This window comes from Mustela lutreola, chromosome 9 (genome assembly GCF_030435805.1).
Source record: "Mustela lutreola isolate mMusLut2 chromosome 9, mMusLut2.pri, whole genome shotgun sequence".
In the NCBI taxonomy this organism is placed as follows: domain Eukaryota; kingdom Metazoa; phylum Chordata; class Mammalia; order Carnivora; family Mustelidae; genus Mustela; species Mustela lutreola.
This window is the reverse complement of record NC_081298.1, coordinates 69224633-69244311: the sequence shown is the minus strand read 5'-3', so window position 1 is coordinate 69244311 and position 19679 is coordinate 69224633. Positions and strand designations below refer to the sequence as shown.

Here is a 19679-nt window from a genome sequence, read left to right as displayed (position 1 = left end):
AGTAGGACGGAGGCCTCGAATACTAGCCCAGGGAGTCAATTCTTGATAATTTAAGCAAAAGAAAGCCAAAGAAATCTTTAGCAGGGCGCACATCAAAAGTGCATTCCAGGACAGTTAACCCGGCAAGAGGGTAAAGGATAGATTGACAAGAACAGAGACTTCAGGCTGGGAGACCAAACAGGTGGGTGCTGAGCCGCGGCAGAGAGAAGGAGATGACCGCGACGACACCCTCTGAGCTGAACGTGTGGCGAAGACTGGGGGCAGAAAGTCCAGGACAGAACTCCCTCCTGAGGCAGGGCCTGAGAGGAGTCCAAATTATAGCCAGGTGACGCCAGAGGATCGTCTGCGATTCCGATTGGCTACTGCTACTGCCAGTCTTAGGAGAAGGCGGTGCCTGCCCCCCGCCCCCTCCCGGCCCTCTCCGGCTCCGAGCTGGGCTGGCGCCCACGGAGAACCCCGAGAACCCTGCGCCAGGCGCTGCCAGGACCTCGGGCACCGCAGCAGGGGGCCCGCAACAGAGGTAGGCAAATGGAGAGGGCCGTGAGCTTAGGGGCGATCCCAGCGGCTCAGATGCCGGGATCCCCGCCCCCTCGAGAGTGTGCAGTACCGGGGGGCTCGCCGCGCGGAGGCTCGGGGCGGCGGGCAGAGCTGGCGGGCGGGGACCGGGACAGTGGAGCGCGTTGACGCTGAATGGAGTGGGACTGGCCCCAGCGCCTCGGTACTCGGTGTTGCCCTACTCGCTGCCCCCAGGACTGGCCAGAATGTCAGAGTGCCCTTAGGTGACCTGCCGTGAAACTGCGCTGGCCCTGAAGTTATTAGACCTCTTCTTAAAAGACGGAGCGTTTGAGTCATCGATTTTGATGCGCGAAACTCCGTGGGAAGGGCAAGTCGGACGCTTCGCGCGTAAAAGCTTTGGTGCTGTGCTACCTGCAGGGTCCCTGTTTTCTTGCTGAAAACGCAAGTCCCAAGCCTCGACCGCGCCGCGGTGTGTGTCCCCGAGGAGCTGTGGAGTGGGGAGCACGGGGCTGCTTCGGGCAGTGCCACCGAAGGGCGGGCTTAGCCCAGGTGGAGCTGGTTGGTGGTCCCGAGGCTTCTCAAACAAGGCATGCCTCGGTGTGGTCTGTGTGGTGGTCGAGAAAGAGACCCTTTCTGCTTTGGAAAAGAAATAACACAATTACCTGGCCGAGTGAAGCCGTGCCTTACGAGGAGAGAATTAAAGAATGGGAGTGGCTAACCCGGAGTTTCATCAGGATAAGCCTAAATAGAGGAATTCTTTCTTTTCTTTCCTTTTCTCTTTTGGGATTTGGAAGAGAAACAGGAAGTCAGAGATTCGGAGAAAGGAGCATTCACTCCGTAATTGTAAACAGTTTATTTTGTGTCAGTAAATATTTCCCAAAGTCATGGGGCGGCGGGGAGGTGGGTGTTTGGAAAACCAAGACATCCTGTCCACCGCAGTTAAGATAGATTACTTTCAAATTCAAAATCTAGAAATGATACTTATTTAGCAGATGGTAAAAAGCCATACAGTTATTTTCTGTAAAGTCAGTGGTAATGGAAAACGATAAGGGATGTTGTTCAAAGTTAGAATCTTTACTCAAGATGGTGTATTAATACAACAGTTACTTTGTACTAACCGAAATTGCAGAATGAAATGAGGAAATCAGGTGTCTAGACCTCTGGGGGACCATGAGCCAACCAATCTGTAGTTTAGAATTTTTAAAAATTATGACCCTATTAATAGGGAATGCAGACATTAGATGCCAATGTAATAATATTCTTCAGGTTTCTCTACTTCATTGTAAAATACTTCATTGTAAAATATATAATGAGCATAACTAAAGATATGAATAGGTATGTTTTACTTAGAGTTTATTTATTGTGTCATTTTCATAGCAAAGTCGTCTTGGTTAGATATATGTATGAACTTGCCGTATTTGCGGTTAAAACATTTCCTCTAAATCATTTGAGTTAACGGTGGAATTCTTGGCAGGGATAACTACCAACAATGGATAATTAAATTTGTAAAAGCTGACCTACTAAACATCCATGTACACTGTTACTTTTTTAAATAATTATTTTTGTTTTTTAATTTTGGAGTGGAATATTCTACAGCATAAAACAAAGCCCAGAGTTCATGAAGAAAATGATTGTTACACTTTACTACATATTTAAATAAGATTTTTTTCTTTGTGTGTATTGCAAACAAGTTTTAAAAGACAACAGATGTGTGGGGAATAATTGTGTAAATAAATGTGTGACGAGAATGTTTGTATCTATATTACTTTCTTAAAAAAATATTTTTTTAAAGATTTTATTTATTTATTTGATAGAAAGATCACAGGTAGGCAGAGAAAGAGGGGGAAGCAGGCTCCCTGCTGAGCAGAGAGCCTGATGTGGGGCTCGATCCCAGGACCCTGAGATCATGACCTGAGCCGAAAGCAGAGGCTTAACCCACTGAGCCACCCAGGCACCCCTTAAAATATTATTTTTATTTGTGTATAGTTGACACATAATGTTACATTAGTTTCAGGTATAAAACATAGTGTTTTAACCGCTCTATACAACTGTTACTTTTTCTTTACTCATTTGTAAGTGAATGCTCTTTTTAAAATTGGGGTATAATTCATGAGCCATAAAATTTAGCTTTTTAAAAGTGCACAGGTCAGTGGCTGTTAGTATATTCATGAGGTTGTACAGCTATCAGCATTATCTAATTCTGGAATAATTTTGATAACTCCAAAAAGAAACCCCAAATTCATTAACTGTTGATCACCGTTGCCCTCTTCACAGCCTTTGGCAACCACTAACTTAATTTTTGTCTCTTTGATTTACCTATTTCATGTAAATGGAATCATATTATACATGGCCTTTTATGTCAGGCTTCTTTTACATGGCATCTGGGGTAACTGTCATTGCATGTATTAGTACTTTATTATTTTTTAGTACTTTATTCTTTTTTGTGGCTGAATAATATTCCAGTGTATGGATATACCACATTTTATTTATCCCTTCATCTGATGATGGACACTTGGATTACTTCCACTTTTTGGCTATTTGAAAAATGCTGCTATGAACATTTATATACAAGTTCTGGTGTAGACTTATGTATTCAGTTCTCTTGGGTATATACTTAGCATTGGTGTTGCTGTGTCATATGGTAACTTTATGTTAAAACTTTTGAGGAACTGTTAAACTATTTACCAAAGCACCTATACCATTTTTACATTCCCAATAGCAAATTATGAGGGTTCCAATTTCTCCACATCCTCACCCACACTTGTTATTATATGTCTTTATTACCATAACCATCCTATTTGTTGTGCAGTAATTGTCATGATTTTAATTTGCCTTTTCCTTTATGCCAATGATGTTGAGCATCTTTTCATGTGCTTATTAGCCATTTGTATATTTTCCTTAGAGAAAGGTCTGTTTAGATCCTTTGCCTACTTTTTATTGTTGAGTTGTAAGAGTTCTTTATATATTCTGGATAAAAGTCTCTTAGATATATGATTTGCAAATATTTTTCTCCCTTCTGTGGGTTATCTTTCCAATTTCTTGATGGTGTCCTTTGAAATAAAAGTTTTAAATTTTGATTAAGTCCAATTTATCTATTTTCTTTTTGATTACTTATGCTTTGGATATCAAATCTAAGCAAGTGTTGCCTAACTTATGGTCACAAAGATTTACCCCTATCTTTTGTTCTAAGAGTTCTTGAGCTTTGGCTCTTACATTAGATCTTTGATACATTTTAAGTTTGTTTCTGCATATGTTATGATGGAGGGGGGGTCCAAATTCATTCTTTTGCATGTGGATATCCACTTCTCTAGCACCATTGTTGAAAAGACTATTCTTTTCCAGTTGAATGGTTTTGGCACTCTTGTCAAAAATCAATCAACTATAAATGTGAGGTCTTATTTTTGGACTCTTGATTTTATTCCATTGATCATATGTCTGTCTTTATGGCAATAGCATACAGTTTTGACTACTGTAGCTTTGTAGTAATTTTTTGAAATTGGGACATAAAGAATCTCAAGATTGTTTTGACTATTTTGGACTTGAATTTTCATCTGAATTTCAGATCAACTTGCCAATTTTTACTAAAAAAATGCATTTGGAATTTTGAGAGGGATTGAATTGAATGTATGTGTCCATTTGCAAGTATTGGCATCTGCAAAAAGTCTTCCAATCCATGACATAGATGCCTTTCATTTAATTAAGTCTTCTTTAGTTTCTTTCAATGATCTTTTGTAGTTTTCAGAGTACAAGTTTTAACACTTCTTTTGTTAAATCAACTAAGTATTTTATTATTTTTGATACTATTATTTGTGGAATATATTCTTGATTTCATTTTTGGATTTTTTTTCTTGCTAATGCATAGAAAAACAATTGATACAATTGATTGTATTTTTTTAAAGATTTTATTTATTTATTTGACAGAGAGAGAGATCATAAGTAGGCAGAGGGAGAGGAGGAAGGAGGCTCCCTGCTGAGCAGAGACCTCGATGCGGGGCTCAATCCCAGCACCCTGGGATCATGACCTGAGCTGAAGACATAGGCTCAACCCACTGAGCCACCCAGGTGCCCCCAACTGATTGTATTTTGATCTGGCTTCCTGAAACCTTGCTGAACTCAAGTAGTTCGAATAGATTTTTAGTGAATTTCTTAGGATTTTCTATGTACGAGATGATGACATCTGAAAGGAGAGATAATTTAGTTTTCTTTTTCCTTTTTCCTTTCTTCTTTTTAGTTGAATGTCTTGTATGTGTGAGGCCCAGAGATAGATTTAGTTTTCAAACTGGATTTTTTTTAAATTTTCTGGCCCTGGCTAGAACCTCTAGTACGACATTGGCTAGAAGTGGTAAAAGGAGACATCCGTGTCTTATTCCTGGTCTTTGGCAGATCGGTCATTTATCATTAAGTATGATGATAGCTGTGGGCTTTTTGTAGGTGCTTTTTATCATGCTGAAGAAGTTCCCTTCTATAACGAGCTTATGGAATGATTTTATGTTGAATTTTGTCAAATGTTTTTCTCTGCATTGAATGAAATGATTATGTGGTTTTTGCCTACTACTCTATTAATATGGTTCACTGTATTGATTTTCATTTGTTGAAAAATATCTGCCTTTATGTTATTTTTTAAATAACATAAGTAGAACATATACAAGTTATTTTAAATATAGAGCAAAAAAAAAATTCACCAACATGAGTTAAACTCCTCTTGTTTAACAGTATCAGTATAATTCTGTGTAAAAATACAAGTGATTCGATACTTAACAGCATCTCTTTCAGGACTTTTTATTCTATAATATTTCATCCATATTTTCTTTCTGTGTCCACTCAAAAGCTAAGGAGAAAACAAACAAAGAAAAAGTTTGTGACTGACAAAGTTTGTCCATTATCTATTCCTACATCACTGATAGTAAAGGCTAAAGTGGGGAATGAGAAAGGCCATTAGCAAGGTTGATATCCTTAGAAGGAAGTCAGAAAACAATGGTGTGAGCCTCCTATAAAAACAAAGAAATGAAAAGGAAATGATTTCCAATTTACACTTAAAAGTTTCCTTGAAATTGTGGCTAGAATTTAGGAGCATATGGAGGTTTTGATATGGTTGGTGGTCTTAATAAAGTTGTAGCCTCTGTAAAACAACTCTACTTTTACTTATTTCTAAATTTTTGAATGTTAATGTCAGTATTAATGTGAAAATTGGTTTAAGCACAAAACAATATTTATACTAAGAATAATCATCTTTTGTGGGTTTTTAGCAACACTAAGTTTTTAAAAACTTGTGTAGGTCTAAGAGGACTATATTACACTAAATACTGAGAAAATCAACTTGGTTGATGTGTGAGGGACACATATTTTTGGAAAACAAAATAATGGTTCACTTCAGCTGCAGATCTATCCTGCAGTTCTCAGGGTTTTGCTGTCATGTATATGCCGAGACCAGGGCTTGGCTCCTTGTGGAAATCCACTCCTAATGCAAATTTTATTTGTTCAAAGGTAGGGCAATTCAGAAATATATCATCAAGCCATTTATTCTGACGGCCAAATGAAACATTAACATTTAAAACAGCGTTTATGAGTCCCAGAACCAGAAACAATGAAGTTATAGGTTTTTGCACCTTATAATTTCAAAACCAGTTCCCCTGTCTCCTGGCTTCCCTCTTACAGGGCTTTTCCCTGGAATTTACCTCCTCCAAAAGCAAATTATTATTATTATTTCCATTAATGTCATGGAAAACACTGATTCCAGATTTACTTAATGTAGGTGATTCCAAATTTTTTTTATAAACATATAATATATTTTTAACCCCCAGGGTACAGATATGTGAATCACCAGGTTTATACACTTCACAGCACTCACCATAGCACACACCCTCCCCAATGTCCATAACCCCACTCCCCTGGTGATTCCAAATTTTATATTTATATCTTTTCTTATGCCAGGAAAAAACCTATACAAGTATGTCCAAAGTCATAATACTTTGCCCAGTTAACTATGCCAAAGGATTTTTGGCTTGAAAGAGAGCTTGGACCAAGGTAAATTTAGGGTGATGGTAAGTAATGATTGCAATATAAATCTAACTTATAATTGTAGGGCTATTAATGAATTTTCTTTGATTATTCTATCATGCTACCAACTGAATCAAATTGAGATATTCCTGTAAATTTAGGAGTGTGGTGAAATTATGAGCTGAAAGTTTAAAGAATTATGAGCTGAAAGGTTAAAAAAATGTTTTATCTGTTGGGCAGAGTTAAAATAATGCCAATAATCTGTGTTTGGGTGGTGCTATTATTCTGTCCAAAGTAGTGTTACAAATAGCAGTATTTAATTTGTTCCCCCAATATACTCAGGGGGAATGACGGTTGGTTATTATCAGTGTCCTGCTTTTTCAAGATTGGTTAAACTGAGACATGGAAAGGATAACGTTACATAGAAAAGTTGAATAATAAACATATTGGGGCTCCAACCCTGGCCTCCTGTCTCCCACTAAGTTTTTTTCCATGAGCTATATAGCCAGTTCTGAAATTTATCTGAGAATGTATAAAATTTATACGTGGATATCATTAGATGATAACTAGAGTGTGTACATGGGATGATGTAATGAATTATCATGAATGCTAATGGGTATTATGTTGTTTGAATGCCTTCTTTTCTAGAATAAATATGGCAGAGCTTTCTGAGACAGAAGGACCAGTAGACTGGAAAGAACGATGTGTAGCTCTGGAGTCTCAGCTCATGAAATTTAGAGTTCAAGCAAGCAAGATAAGAGAGCTCTTAGCAGAGAAGGTAAGCTTTTCTCTCCAAACTTTGTTGTTCAACAGCGGCTGTTTGGGGCATATTTCACTTATATTATATAATCTCAGTATTTTGCGGGGGGGAAACATTTTTTAAATAAAGAACATAATTTAACTTTCTGTCAGGACTTTGAAGTTATTCTCGACATATCCTTTTGCCAGTTTCAGAGTGAGTTGGACATTAGCAAAAAGCATTTGTTGATACTAGTGGAATATGTAAGAATTGTGTGTATTTGATGAATGGGGAGTTCATTCATTCCAGAGAGAAAAGCTGTAATTTATTTGATTTTTATTAGAGGTGTGTGACAGCATTTTAATTTATTAAATGTTAAGGATAATCATGTTTAAAGTGATTATAGAAGAATATTCCCCCTTTGATAGTAAAACATGTTTATACTATATTTGAAAGTATGCATCTGTTTAGTAATTTGTATTGACTAACTCTATGTCACTAAACTATGGTCTGGGCTAGAATTGAGTTTAATATAATTATATGCTTCCCTTAATAGTTCTAGTCATGTAATTAAAATTTCATCTATGTCATAGGAATTTTTTCACATATATATGTGTAAAACTCATGGATTAATTCGTTCATTCATTTGTTCATTCATTCAACAAATATTCACTGAGGGCTCATTTTGAGTCATACACTCTTTTTTTTTTTTTTTTTTTTTTTTTTGGTGAAACCCAAAGTTTATTCTTTACAGACTGTGATAGTTTTTTTTTTAATTAATTTTTTTATTTTTTTATAAACATGTATTTTTATCCCCAGGGGTACAGGTCTGTGAATTGCCAGGTTTACACACTTCACAGCACTCACCAAAGCGCATACCCTCCCCAATGTCCATAACCCCACCCCCCCTTCTCCCAACCCCGCTCCCCCCAGCAACCCTCAGTTTGTTTTGTAAGATTAAGAGTCACTTATGGTTTGTCTCCCTCCCAATCCCATCTTGTTTCATTGATTCTTCTCCTACCCACTTAAGCCCCCATGTTGCATCACCACTTCCTCATATCAGGGAGATCATATGATAGTTGTCTTTCTCCGCTTGACTTATTTCGCTAAGCATGATACGCTCTAGTTCCATCCATGTTGTCGCAAATGGCAAGATTTCATTTCTTTTGATGGCTTCATAGTATTCCATTGTGTATATATACCACATCTTCTTGATCCATTCATCTGTTGATGGACATCTAGGTTCTTTCCATAGTTTAGCTATTGTGGACATTGCTGCTATAAACATTCGGGTGCACGTGCCCCTTTGGATCACTACGTTTGTATCTTTAGGGTAAATACCCAGTAGTGCAATTGCTGGGTCATAGGGCAGTTCTATTTTCAACATTTTGAGGAACCTCCATGCTGTTTTCCAGAGTGGCTGCACCAGCTTGCATTCCCACCAACAATGTAGGAGGGTTCCCCTTTCTCCGCATCCTCGCCAGCATCTGCCATTTCCTGACTTGTTGATTTTAGCCATTCGAGTCATACACTCTTCTTAATGCTATGCTTACATCTGTGAACAAGAAAACCCATACTCCTGTTTGCAGAGAACCTGGATTATCGACCTGTCCTGTCCAATACGGCAACCACTGGCCACAAGTGACTATTGAGCACTTGAAATGAAGCTAGTGCAAATTGACATGTGTTGCAAATGTAAAATACACCTCAATTTCAAAGATTTGGCATGAAAAAAATAATGTAAAATATCTTAGCAATAATTTTCATATTGATCACATGCTGAAATAACATTTTGGATATTAGATTCAATAGAAAAATACTAAGATTAATTATATCTATTTCTTTTTACTTTTTAAAGATAGTTACTAGAAAATTTTAAATTACATATGTAACTCACATTGTATTTCTTTTTTAAAAGATTTATTTATTTTTAAAAATTTTAAATTATTTTTTACATTCTAAATTCAGGGTAGTTAACATACAGTGCTGTATTAGTTTCAGGTGTACAATATAGTGATCCAACAGTTCCACATGTTACTTAATCCTCATCAAAGCCAAGTGCACTCCTAATCCCCTTCACCTGTTTCACCATCCTCCAACCACCTCCCCTCTGGGAACCATCTGTTTGTTCTCTATAGTTAAGAGTCAGCTTTTCATTTGTCTCTTTTTTTTCCCTTTGTTCTTTTGTCTTGTTTCTTAAATTCCACATATGAACGAGATCATATGGTATTTGTTTTTCTCTAACTTGTTTCACTTAGCATTATTCTCTCCAGACCCATCCAGTTGTTGCAAATGGCAAGATTTCATTCCTTTTTATGGTAGAATAATATTCCATTGCATATCTTTATCCATATTTCAGCTGCTTCCATAGTTTGGCGATAATGCTGCAGTAAACATAGGGATGCATGTATCTCTTCCAATTGGTGTTCTCATATTCTTTGGGTAAATCCCCAGTAGTGCAGTTATAGGATCATAGGCTTGTTCTATTTTTAATTCTTTGAGAAGTCTCCATACTATTTTCCACAGTGGCTATACCAGTTGATTTTCCACCAACAGTGAATGAGGGTTTCTTCTTCTCCCCATCCTTGCCAACACTTGTTTCTTATGATTTTGGTTTAGCCATTCTGACAGGATGGCTCACATTATATTTCCATTGGAAGGTGCTGTCTAGATGGATACATAAATGGTATTAATTGTAATTCCTAACTGATCAGAAGAATTTACAGGTGCTTTCTCAAGCACTTGTTTGCATAATCCTTTGGGATGGAGACTGGTACATACATCACATATTCAAAAAAGATTGTTAATCTTTTGATTAATTGATAGCTGACAATCTCTCTCTTTTTTTTTTTTAAAGATTTTATTTTTACGTAATCTCTACGTTCAGTATAGGACTCAAACTTACAACCCCAAGATTAAGAGTCTCATGCTCCACAGACCGAGTTAACCAGGTGCCCTGCTAGCTGAGACTCTGTTAGCACAAAAGTATGCTACTAAAACCCAGGAAAACATTATCTTACATTTTTGTGCTTTAACGTCTTTTAGGTGGAAAGATTAAAATCATTCTATTCACGTTGGGTCAAAGGATGACCTAGTAATAGACTTTGTGGAGTAAATCCCCAATATCAGTTGGCTTTTTATCACTATTAGAATAAAAGTTATAATCTGGGGGTACATGGGTGGCTCAGTGGGTTAAGACTCTGCCTTCGGCTCAGGTCATGATCTCAGGGTCCTGGAATCAAGCTCCACATTGGGTTCTCTGCTCAGCAGGGAGCCTGCTTCCCCCTCTCTCTCTGCCTGCCTCTCTGCTTGTGATCTCTGTCGGTCAAAAAAATAAATTAAATCTTTTTAAAAAAAGTTATGACCTGAAAAAAAAATCCCACTTTGAATATCCCCTAAGTTAAGGAAGCTTATTCTAACTCAGTTAGTGACTCATAATTAGTCTTTTGCTCCTCTCTCTATGAAAATCATTTCCCAGATTGTGCTGATTTTTCTAGTATTTTCCACAATCCCAGCCAGTCCATACAATGATTTTATTAGGATCATCAATTATCTGCTTGCTGCTATGCCTCATGGACAATTACTAGGTGTTGCCTTAGCCTTTTAGCAGTTAGCACACTGTTGGCCACAGCCTCCTTAAAATTTTCTTGGTTCCCTTGACTTCTGGATTTCTTTGTGGACTAAACAGGAGTTATGCTTACTTGGGTTTCAGTGAATTGACCTTTAAGTTCTAAATTTTATGACAACATTTGTTCTTCAGAAGGCATATTTCAACAGATTTCTTTATGAGTGCCCATTTTTCAGAATTTAAAAGTGTAATTTTCTCTGTAAGTGTATTTATTTAAAAAAGCTTTTTGATTGTTTATGTTTTTAGGTTTTTTTTTTTTTCTTTGCTGGTAAATGAATGGTGAGAGGTATATTATTTCAAAATTGCTATTGTAGGGGCGCCTGGGTGGCTCAGTTAATTAGGCGTCTGCCTTTCACTCAGGTCATGATCCTAGGGTCCTGGGATCTAGCCCCTCCTGCTTCTCCTTCTCCCTCTGCTTGCTGCTCCCCCTGCTTGTGCGAGCATGCTCCCTCTCTCTCTGCCAAAGAAATAAATAAAATCTTTAAAAAGAAATTGCTATTGTAGTTGTGGTTTCTTTGCTCCTCCTTCATTTTCTTCATCTTCTGTATTTTTTTATCTGTGACTTAGGTCCTGTGACAGATCTAAGAGATGGAATTATTCAGATGTGTTTTATACAGTGGAAAGTGGACAAGTATGCCAAGTTACTCATGGTTTTCCAGTAAATATATTCAACACTAAAATGAGAATAATGTTTTTCATGTTATTTTCTGTTATGTTCCCTTACGAAATATTTTTCCCTGGATTAAAATTATTTTTGGTGCCCACCCATGTTCTAATAAAAATACCAAATATTTGTTGATTTATTATGTGCTAAGCACTTTATAGATATAATTTATTTAATTCTTATAATAAGCTCTGAAATAAGACATTTTCTTTTTCCCATTTTATAGACTGGGAAACTGATGCTTATTATGTGCCAGGCAATCTTCTTTATATATACGTTGTTAGAGTTTTATAGATATAAAAAAGTTAATAAACACACACACACGTACACACACACGAATCTAGCTATATGTTATAAATAATATGTATAGAAATATATTAGATATTTATGTAATATGTAAGGTGCTTTATCCATATTGACTTTTTAATTCTTATAACAACCCTATGAGGTAGGTTCTAATATTACTCTTTTTTACCCAAGAGGAAACTTAGGCACATAAAAGTTCTTTAACTTGCCCAGGTTTATGCTAAAGAGTGAGTAATGGAGACAAGAACTGAAACTGAGCGTTCTGCTTTTAGAGCCTGACTGCTTAGCCCTCACCTCTATGGCTTCTCTAATCCAGTTTTATTACCACATTCCTTGCTTTCTCTGATATACTCAGCCACTCATCTATTCTGTCTTCTCCTCAGCCATGCAACATTTAAGTCCATCTCTGCTCGAGGGCAGGTATCTGTGTGTGTGTTAGGTATCTGTGTGTATGTATGTAGTAATAACAATTTACATAGCACTACATATTTTTGAAGAAAACCCTATTGCATTGCTTCTGCATGCCAACTTGAGTCAAATGTTGCATTCCAGAGGCCAGTCTGGTCCCATCCATAACCTTTGGTTTTGTGTTAGGACCAGTCTGCCCCAAGGCTTCTCCCGGATAATTCTACAGACCTTCCCCACAAATGGATGCAGGCCCAAGGCTGAAGATTCTTGAGAGAATACTAATTTGATTCTTCAGCTCTTTGCCAGGAATTCTGGCCAGTTTTTCTTTCCTGCAACAGTTCTGGTTGTTAGTTCTGTTTTATTGGCACTGGCTATAGGCAGCTAACACTAGGTGCCAACTATGGTTCCTAAGCCTTCGCTACAACAACCATTAGCTGATTTAAACCCTACATTAACCCCGTGAGGGAACTATTATTAATACTGAATGTCAGGATGCTGACATTAAGATTGAGAGTATTTGAGTAGTATGCCCAATATCATACAGCTAATGAATAAAAGAATGGGCATTAAACCTTTGATCTTTCATACTTTTTGTGATGCAGCTTAGAGTGCCAGGCACATAGAAGGAACTCATTATTTTCCTGTATCTTTTTAAAGAGACACACTTGTTAAATGTACAAGGAGATGACTTAAATGTAATTACGAATAATAAGAGACCTATTTCTCAATTTTTTTAAGAAAAAATACATGAGGTGATCTCAGAGTGTTTCGATAATTAAAGATGGATTTCAACTAATTACCCTTAATTTTTTTTAGAGAAGAAATAGGAGAATAAATGAGATTTTTAAAAAAGAACTATTTTTGCTCCATTTTTTTTTCCATCGCAATTTCCAACTTTGAATATTGTAGCTTGTGAAGAAAAAGGCCTTATTGAAGTCTTGGGTAAATACTGCTATAAGTGGGAGAGGTCTTTGGAGGAATTTAAGGAATGGTGTTGGAAATATCTCTAGTATGCCAAATATAAACTCTTCAGGGAAGCTAAGATTTAAGTAGTTTTCCTACTTTACAGTATTACTAGTTAGTGTTCTGAGTCACGGAGGGAAAGGGGCAAGATTTTTTTTTTTTAAGTTGAAATGAATGCTGTTTCCTATGGGGTAGGTTTTTCAGTTTAAAAAAAAAAGGATGAAAATATGAAGAATTTTCCTTTGGGCATCAACATGGCCCATGTAAAGCAATGCCTCAGTTACCTGATACAGTATCACTGTCTGGGATTTCCTGCCACTTGACCTTCCTCTATGAATATGATTCCGCTTTTGTTGTCTAGGATTCTCTCACGGGAATGAGGAGTCCCTGGATGGCATAGTATTTATCTTTATATAATGGTCCAGTACAACATTATGACCACCCTATTTTTTTTTCTAAAGATTTTATTCATTTATTTGAGATAGAGAGAGAGAGAGAACATGAGAAGGGAGAAAATCAGAGGGAGAAGCAGACTCTCTATGGAGCTGGGAGCCCGATGTGGGACTCAATCCCAGGACTCCAGGATCATGACCTGAGCTGAAGGCAGTCTCTTAACCACCCAGGCGTCCATGACCACCCTATTTAAATTACACATCCCCTCAATCACTCTGTTGCCTCACCTCATATTTCTCAGTACCTGACAAGAGTTACACATACACTGACATTGAGACTTGGGAGGCTAATTTAAATATCAGTTATTGGGCAACTGACTGAAGATATTACTTGTTATAACAAAATAAATAAAAATGGTGATAGTCTTTCATGGGTTCTGTTGGGGAAAATCATGAAGAGATACTTGGTGGGGAACTGCTGGCCATATCAGTGAGAGTGAAGGCCTTAAAGTAACCAATCTGTACACACACACACACACACACACACACACACAGAGGAATATTACTCAGCCATCAAAAAGGATGAAATCTTGCCATTTGCAATGATATGAATGTACCTAGAGGGTATAATGGTAAATGAAATCAAGCAGCTAGAGAAAGACAAATACCATATGATTTCACTCATATGTGGAATTTAAGAAACAAAACAGATGAACATAGGGAAAAGGGGAAAAAAGAGAGGGAAGCAAACCATAAGTTTCTTTCTTTTTTTTTTTTTTTAAGATTTTTATTTATTTATTTGACAGAGATCACAAGTAGGCAGAGAGGCAGGCAGAGAGCGAGTGAAGAGGAAGCAGGCTCCCCGCTGAGCAGAGAGCCAGATGTGGGGCTCAATCCCAGTACCCTGGGATCATGAGCCGAGCCAAAGGCAGAGGCTTTAACCCACTGAGCCACCCAGGCACCCCATAAGTTTCTTAACCATAGAGAACAATCTGAGGGTTGTGGGAGGAGCAGATGGGTAAGGGATAGGCTAAAGGGGTGGTGGGTTTTAAGGAGGTTACTTGTGATGAGCAGTGGTTGTTGTACCTAAGTGATGAATCACTAAATTCTTACCTGAAACAAATATTGCTCTCTATGTTAACTAACTGGAATTTATAAAAACTTGAAGTTAAAAAAAAGAAATACATACTACAGTGCAAAAAACTCCACCAAGTTTATTTGTATATGGTGCTTAGAACACCAAGTATTAAATGTGGTGGCGTTAGCATCCAAGGTCAATGGTGTATTGCTTTCTGCCACTTGATGCTATGTTGACTGTGGCTACAGAGGGCACTTTTATGGTAGTAAATCAAAGCACTAGGTTTAGAATTTGCTGCTTTATTTTGTTATTGTGTAAGTAGCTTGTTTGTAGAAATACCTGTTTTTGTCCAAAGCCTGACATAGGGCAGCAGATTATTTCAACTTTCTTTTAGTGACTTGGTAGGGACTGGTTGTGGACTTGACTCAAGATTTACATTATAGTATATATTGTGAAAGTAAAAACTTGCTTGAATATTCTCCACATTGCTTTTTTTTTTCTATTTTGCAAAGTTATTTTCCAGCTTGAGTGAGTATAAATACAATCACTCAAAATCAAAGTATTGCCTTTCCTAGTACTCTTATGTTTAAACTCTTATTAAAGTGTTCTAAACTTTGTTGGGCGTACTTAGTCTATGTTTACTTTATGCAATGTGAAGTTCTCAGTATTCATGATCTATAATACAGATTGTGAAAATGTAGTGATTTTCTTTTGTCAAGTTTATCCTTGCTTTTAAAATAATTTTTTTGGAAAGAGTTGAAACTTTCATCCATTCATTTATTTCTTCAATATACATTTACTGAATTTCTCTTATGTGGTATTCAGTACCCCTGCCTCGGCCAATGTTATGTAAGTAAAGACTACATGCAGAATCTGGGGGGACACTTCTTAGTTTATTTACTATGTAGTGGTAGAATTACATAAAAATCTCAAATTCCAAATTTAGCCTTAGTCATAACCTCTGTCCCTGTGCTTCGTTCTGTGATATGTTCCATGAGAACCTGCAATTTAAAATTCTTCCTCCTACGGCAGAAGCGTGCTGGGCCCATAAAATTCTTCCTCCTACGAATATTAATATCACTTTAAATTCCCAAGAAAAGATATGTAGGCTAAAAGAATAGCATACATGGGATAGAAATAAAGATGAATGCTTTCCAACTAAGAATTTTGTGGCCTCATGTATTGGGAACGTGTTTTCATATGGTTCTGTGTAACTATACACTGTGTGGAGTTTATAAATACCAAAGCAGCTGTGGTTCAACTAAAAGACCACTAGGGAATCGGACCATGAAGACTCAAATCCCAGCCATGTCACTGGCTGGGATCCTAAGCTTATACAAGGCATACTCATTCTGAACATCAACTTCCTGATCTTCATGATGAGAGTAACAATTTTTGTCCTATGGTATGGCTATGAAATAATGTAGTGGAAAGTTTCTGGTTCTTAAACACTAACTAGAATTTTTTTTTTAAAGTTTTCTTCTATTCCCTGAGTTATTTTTCTTTCCTCTGAGATAATTGCCCACTTTTATGTCTGTTTGTTTGTTTCAGGTTGTAAACTTTTCTCAAATCTCTGATGATTTTTGATGGTCCCTTCATATTTAAGAATAGGGCATCTGAAAAGTTGACCAGCAATTGTGTGTAAATAGTCAATGCTGGTCAACTGTCAATCTTTGTTTTAGAATGAGTTAGGGGGGAGGGGGAACTGCCTATTACACCATGAACCCATAAATGCCACAGTTGTTGGACTGGTGCCCTCCAAACAGTTTATTCAGTTTTGTAAGAGAAGAACATTTCCATTTTCAACAGGAAATAAATGCTTAGCTGCTGGACATTTGGCACATGGGGAGAAGTAACAAGATTTCACGGAGTTCCTTGACTCTAAGTGCTACATATTTTCCATTAATACCCACTATTTTCATCCTGCCCCCTTCACTCCTGCTCTAGGTCTTTACAAGATTCTGTGAGGATATTAACTCGCAGGAGAAACCCAGGACCCTCCAGTCCTTATTCTTTGACTATACTTTCTGCTTTATCAAAAACAAGGGGATTAGGGGCGCCTGGGTGGCTCAGTGGTTTAAGGCCTCTACCTTCAGCTCAGGTCATGATCTTGGGGGCCTGGGATTGAGTCCTGCATCGGGCTCTCTGCTCAGCAGGGAACCCGCTTCCCCCTATTTCTCTGCCTGCCTCTCTGCCTACTTGTGGTCTCTGTCTGTCAAATAAATAAATAAAATCTTTAAAAAAAAATGGATTAAATGAATATATGCACACTTAATGGTGAGCTTATCTCCCCACTTCCAACCTTCCTCTCTGACATGGCTCCTAAGATGCTGGCAGACAAACATTTATCCAATGGGGAAGACTGAAAGTCTCTGGCAAATCTCATCAGCCCAAGAAGAAAGAAGAAATAATACTGACAATCAGTGGTTCCCCAACAGAAAGCCCAGCCAGATCACCTAATGTTAAAGTTCATGGTCAACAAGCCCCACATATTTGCTAAAGCATCTGGACAGCTTTTTAGTCCCTGAACATTAAACATAAGTAGGCATCTCTTGAATGACCAGACATCTGAGGAAAGCCTCTAACATGAAAGATAGAGAACAAACAGACAACAAAACAAAACAAAACACAATATTGCCTATGCAGGGAAAAAGAAAGAAAACAGAACAAGCAAAATCCTATCATTTAATATTCTAAGAGAGAAAAGATATTACGGAGAATGAGTAAGAACTCTTGAAAATCAAAAACATGGTAGAAGAGGGGCACCTGGGTAGCTCAGTTGGTTAAGTATCTGCCTTTGGCTGGAGCCATGATCCCGGAGTCCTGGGATCGAGCCTCACATCAGGCTCCCTGCTCAGTGGGGGTCTACTTCTCCCTCTCCCTCTGCCCCCTCCCCGGCTCATATGCTCTCTCTCCCTCTCAAATAAATAAAATCTTTTTTTAAATGGTAGAAGAAATAGTAAACTTAATAGAAGGGTTGGAATATAAACTTAAGGTAAATACCTGGGAAATAGAGAAAAATGTTAAAAGGATGGAAGACAGGAGAGAAAAGATTAGAAATTTAGGGGACTAGTCCAGCATGTCCAAGACCAGGGTGGTAGGAAGTCTGGTGTGGACAAAAGCAATGAAACAAGCCACAAAAATTTCTCCTAGAATTGAAGGACACAAGATTCTCTCTTGGAAGGTCTGCCAAATACTTAATACAATAGATAAAAAATAGTTTCGTCCAAAAGCACATCATCATGAAAGTTTACTACAGACCAAAGAAAAGATTCTGCAAGCTTTCAGAGGGAACCAAAAAAAAGCCTAAACAGGTTATATGCAAACAGTTAGGAATTAGAATGGATTTTTAAGACTTGAAAGTTCCCACATAACCTTCTTGAAGAATCTCCAAAAGGATGTGTTCCATTAAAAGGGCGAAAGAATGAAAGAGAGGAAGGCAAAAGATAAAGGAAACAGGAGCTCCAATGTGGGGAAAAGTGGAAGGGTCTTCCCAAGAAGACAGCTGTGTCCTGGCAAGAGGGGTGTCAGTCCAGATGGGTACAGGTCCGAAGCTCTGGAAGTGGCTTCAAGAAGATAAAATTGGTAGAAAATCAGGTGTGAATGAACATCTTGAGAGATAATTCAATGTGGAGTTGAATTATTGATGAGTTCATAGAAAGCTGGATAAAAAAAAGAACAAGACATTTAACTCTAGGGAGAAAAGTTAGGTAGCACGGAAAAAAGTAACCATAGTTTACTCTGTGGTACATCTCTGAGTATCATACAGAGTCACAGTAATACTAATACCAAATAGTGAATTAACCAAAGGGAAGAAAGAAACATATTGGAAGAGTATATTTATGTTGATGGTGAGATCAAAGAGCTAAATCCTCATTCTCCATAAAGGAAGTAAGTAGGAATTCACTAAACTGAAAAAAAAAAGAAAAAGAAAAAGTCAACAAAAAGGAAGCATGTTATTTAGAACATGAAAGTAAAATATTGAGAGAATTGGCTAAAAGAGGGTAATAATTTTTATTAACAAATCTTATGGTACTAGCTGATACTTTATGTGCATTTGTGACTTGGATAAACATAAAAACAAAAGAAAAATTAAATCGAATTATAAAGTAAATGGACTTGCCTTTTGAGAGGAAATCTTCGTATTATAATAGGGTGTTTCTATGGAAGTCACCATCCAAACAAAATAACCTATTTTGAGTTTTCAGGATATATCAAAAAGAATCAAATGTTCTGGGTTATGTAGTTGAAGTTAGGTGCATTCAGGATCAGGATTGTTACATGTCCCATTTATAATTAGGAATTATCAATTAGGAATTGCCTATTTATAATTATCAACACTCTTTTGCTAATAAAACTTTTGGCATTAAAGTCTCTTTTGTCTGATTTTGATATTGCTTTTAGGTAGCACTTACTTGGAATACTTTTCAATCTCTTAGCATCATTTTAAAGTATGCCCTTTTAAATACAATATAGAAAGACTTACGTCTTTATCTGACTAGTGAGATAATCTCTTTAAATATATCTGAAATCATAATAAATGCATTCTGTTTCTACACATCTTGTTGTTGAAGTTTTCTTTATCTTCCCTGTTCCATGCTTTTTCCCTACCCTGTGATGCTTTGGAAGCTATAGACTGAATTTCTATTATGTGGTTATCCTTAACTCCTTTTAAAAAGAAAGGCCAGAGTGGCGCCTGGGTGGTTTAGTCAGTTAAGCATCCTACTCTTGGTTTTGGTTCAGGTCATGATCTCAGGGTTGTGAGATCGAGCCCTGCATCAGGCTCCATGCTCAGCACAGAGTATGCTTGGGGATTTCTCTCCTCTCCCCCTACACCCCTGCTCCTGCTACTGTTCATGCTTACTCACACTCTCATGCTCTCTAAAATAAATAAATAAAATCTTAAAAAAAGAAAAGAAAGGCCATTACACATACTTTATATTGTAATAACAGAACTTGAAAACTGAACGTGGTTAGGGAAAGGACAT

At 37.4% G+C, this 19679-nt stretch overlaps 1 protein-coding gene across 5 annotated transcripts in view; it reads left to right on the top strand.

The window, feature by feature from the left end:
• Nucleotides 1-388: 388 nt before the first annotated feature.
• Nucleotides 389-19679, top strand: part of PLEKHH2 (pleckstrin homology, MyTH4 and FERM domain containing H2) — a 124112-nt gene continuing 104821 nt past the window's right edge. For all 5 annotated transcript variants that reach the window (XR_009344814.1, XM_059134614.1, XM_059134613.1 and 2 more), the window contains exons 1-2: nucleotides 389-520; nucleotides 7162-7291. Coding sequence is in view for 4 of the 5 variants with exons in the window: in XM_059134614.1 (XP_058990597.1) it covers nucleotides 7169-7291 (123 nt within the window). In the remaining variant the exon portion in view is untranslated. The remainder of the gene's footprint in view (nucleotides 521-7161; nucleotides 7292-19679) is intronic.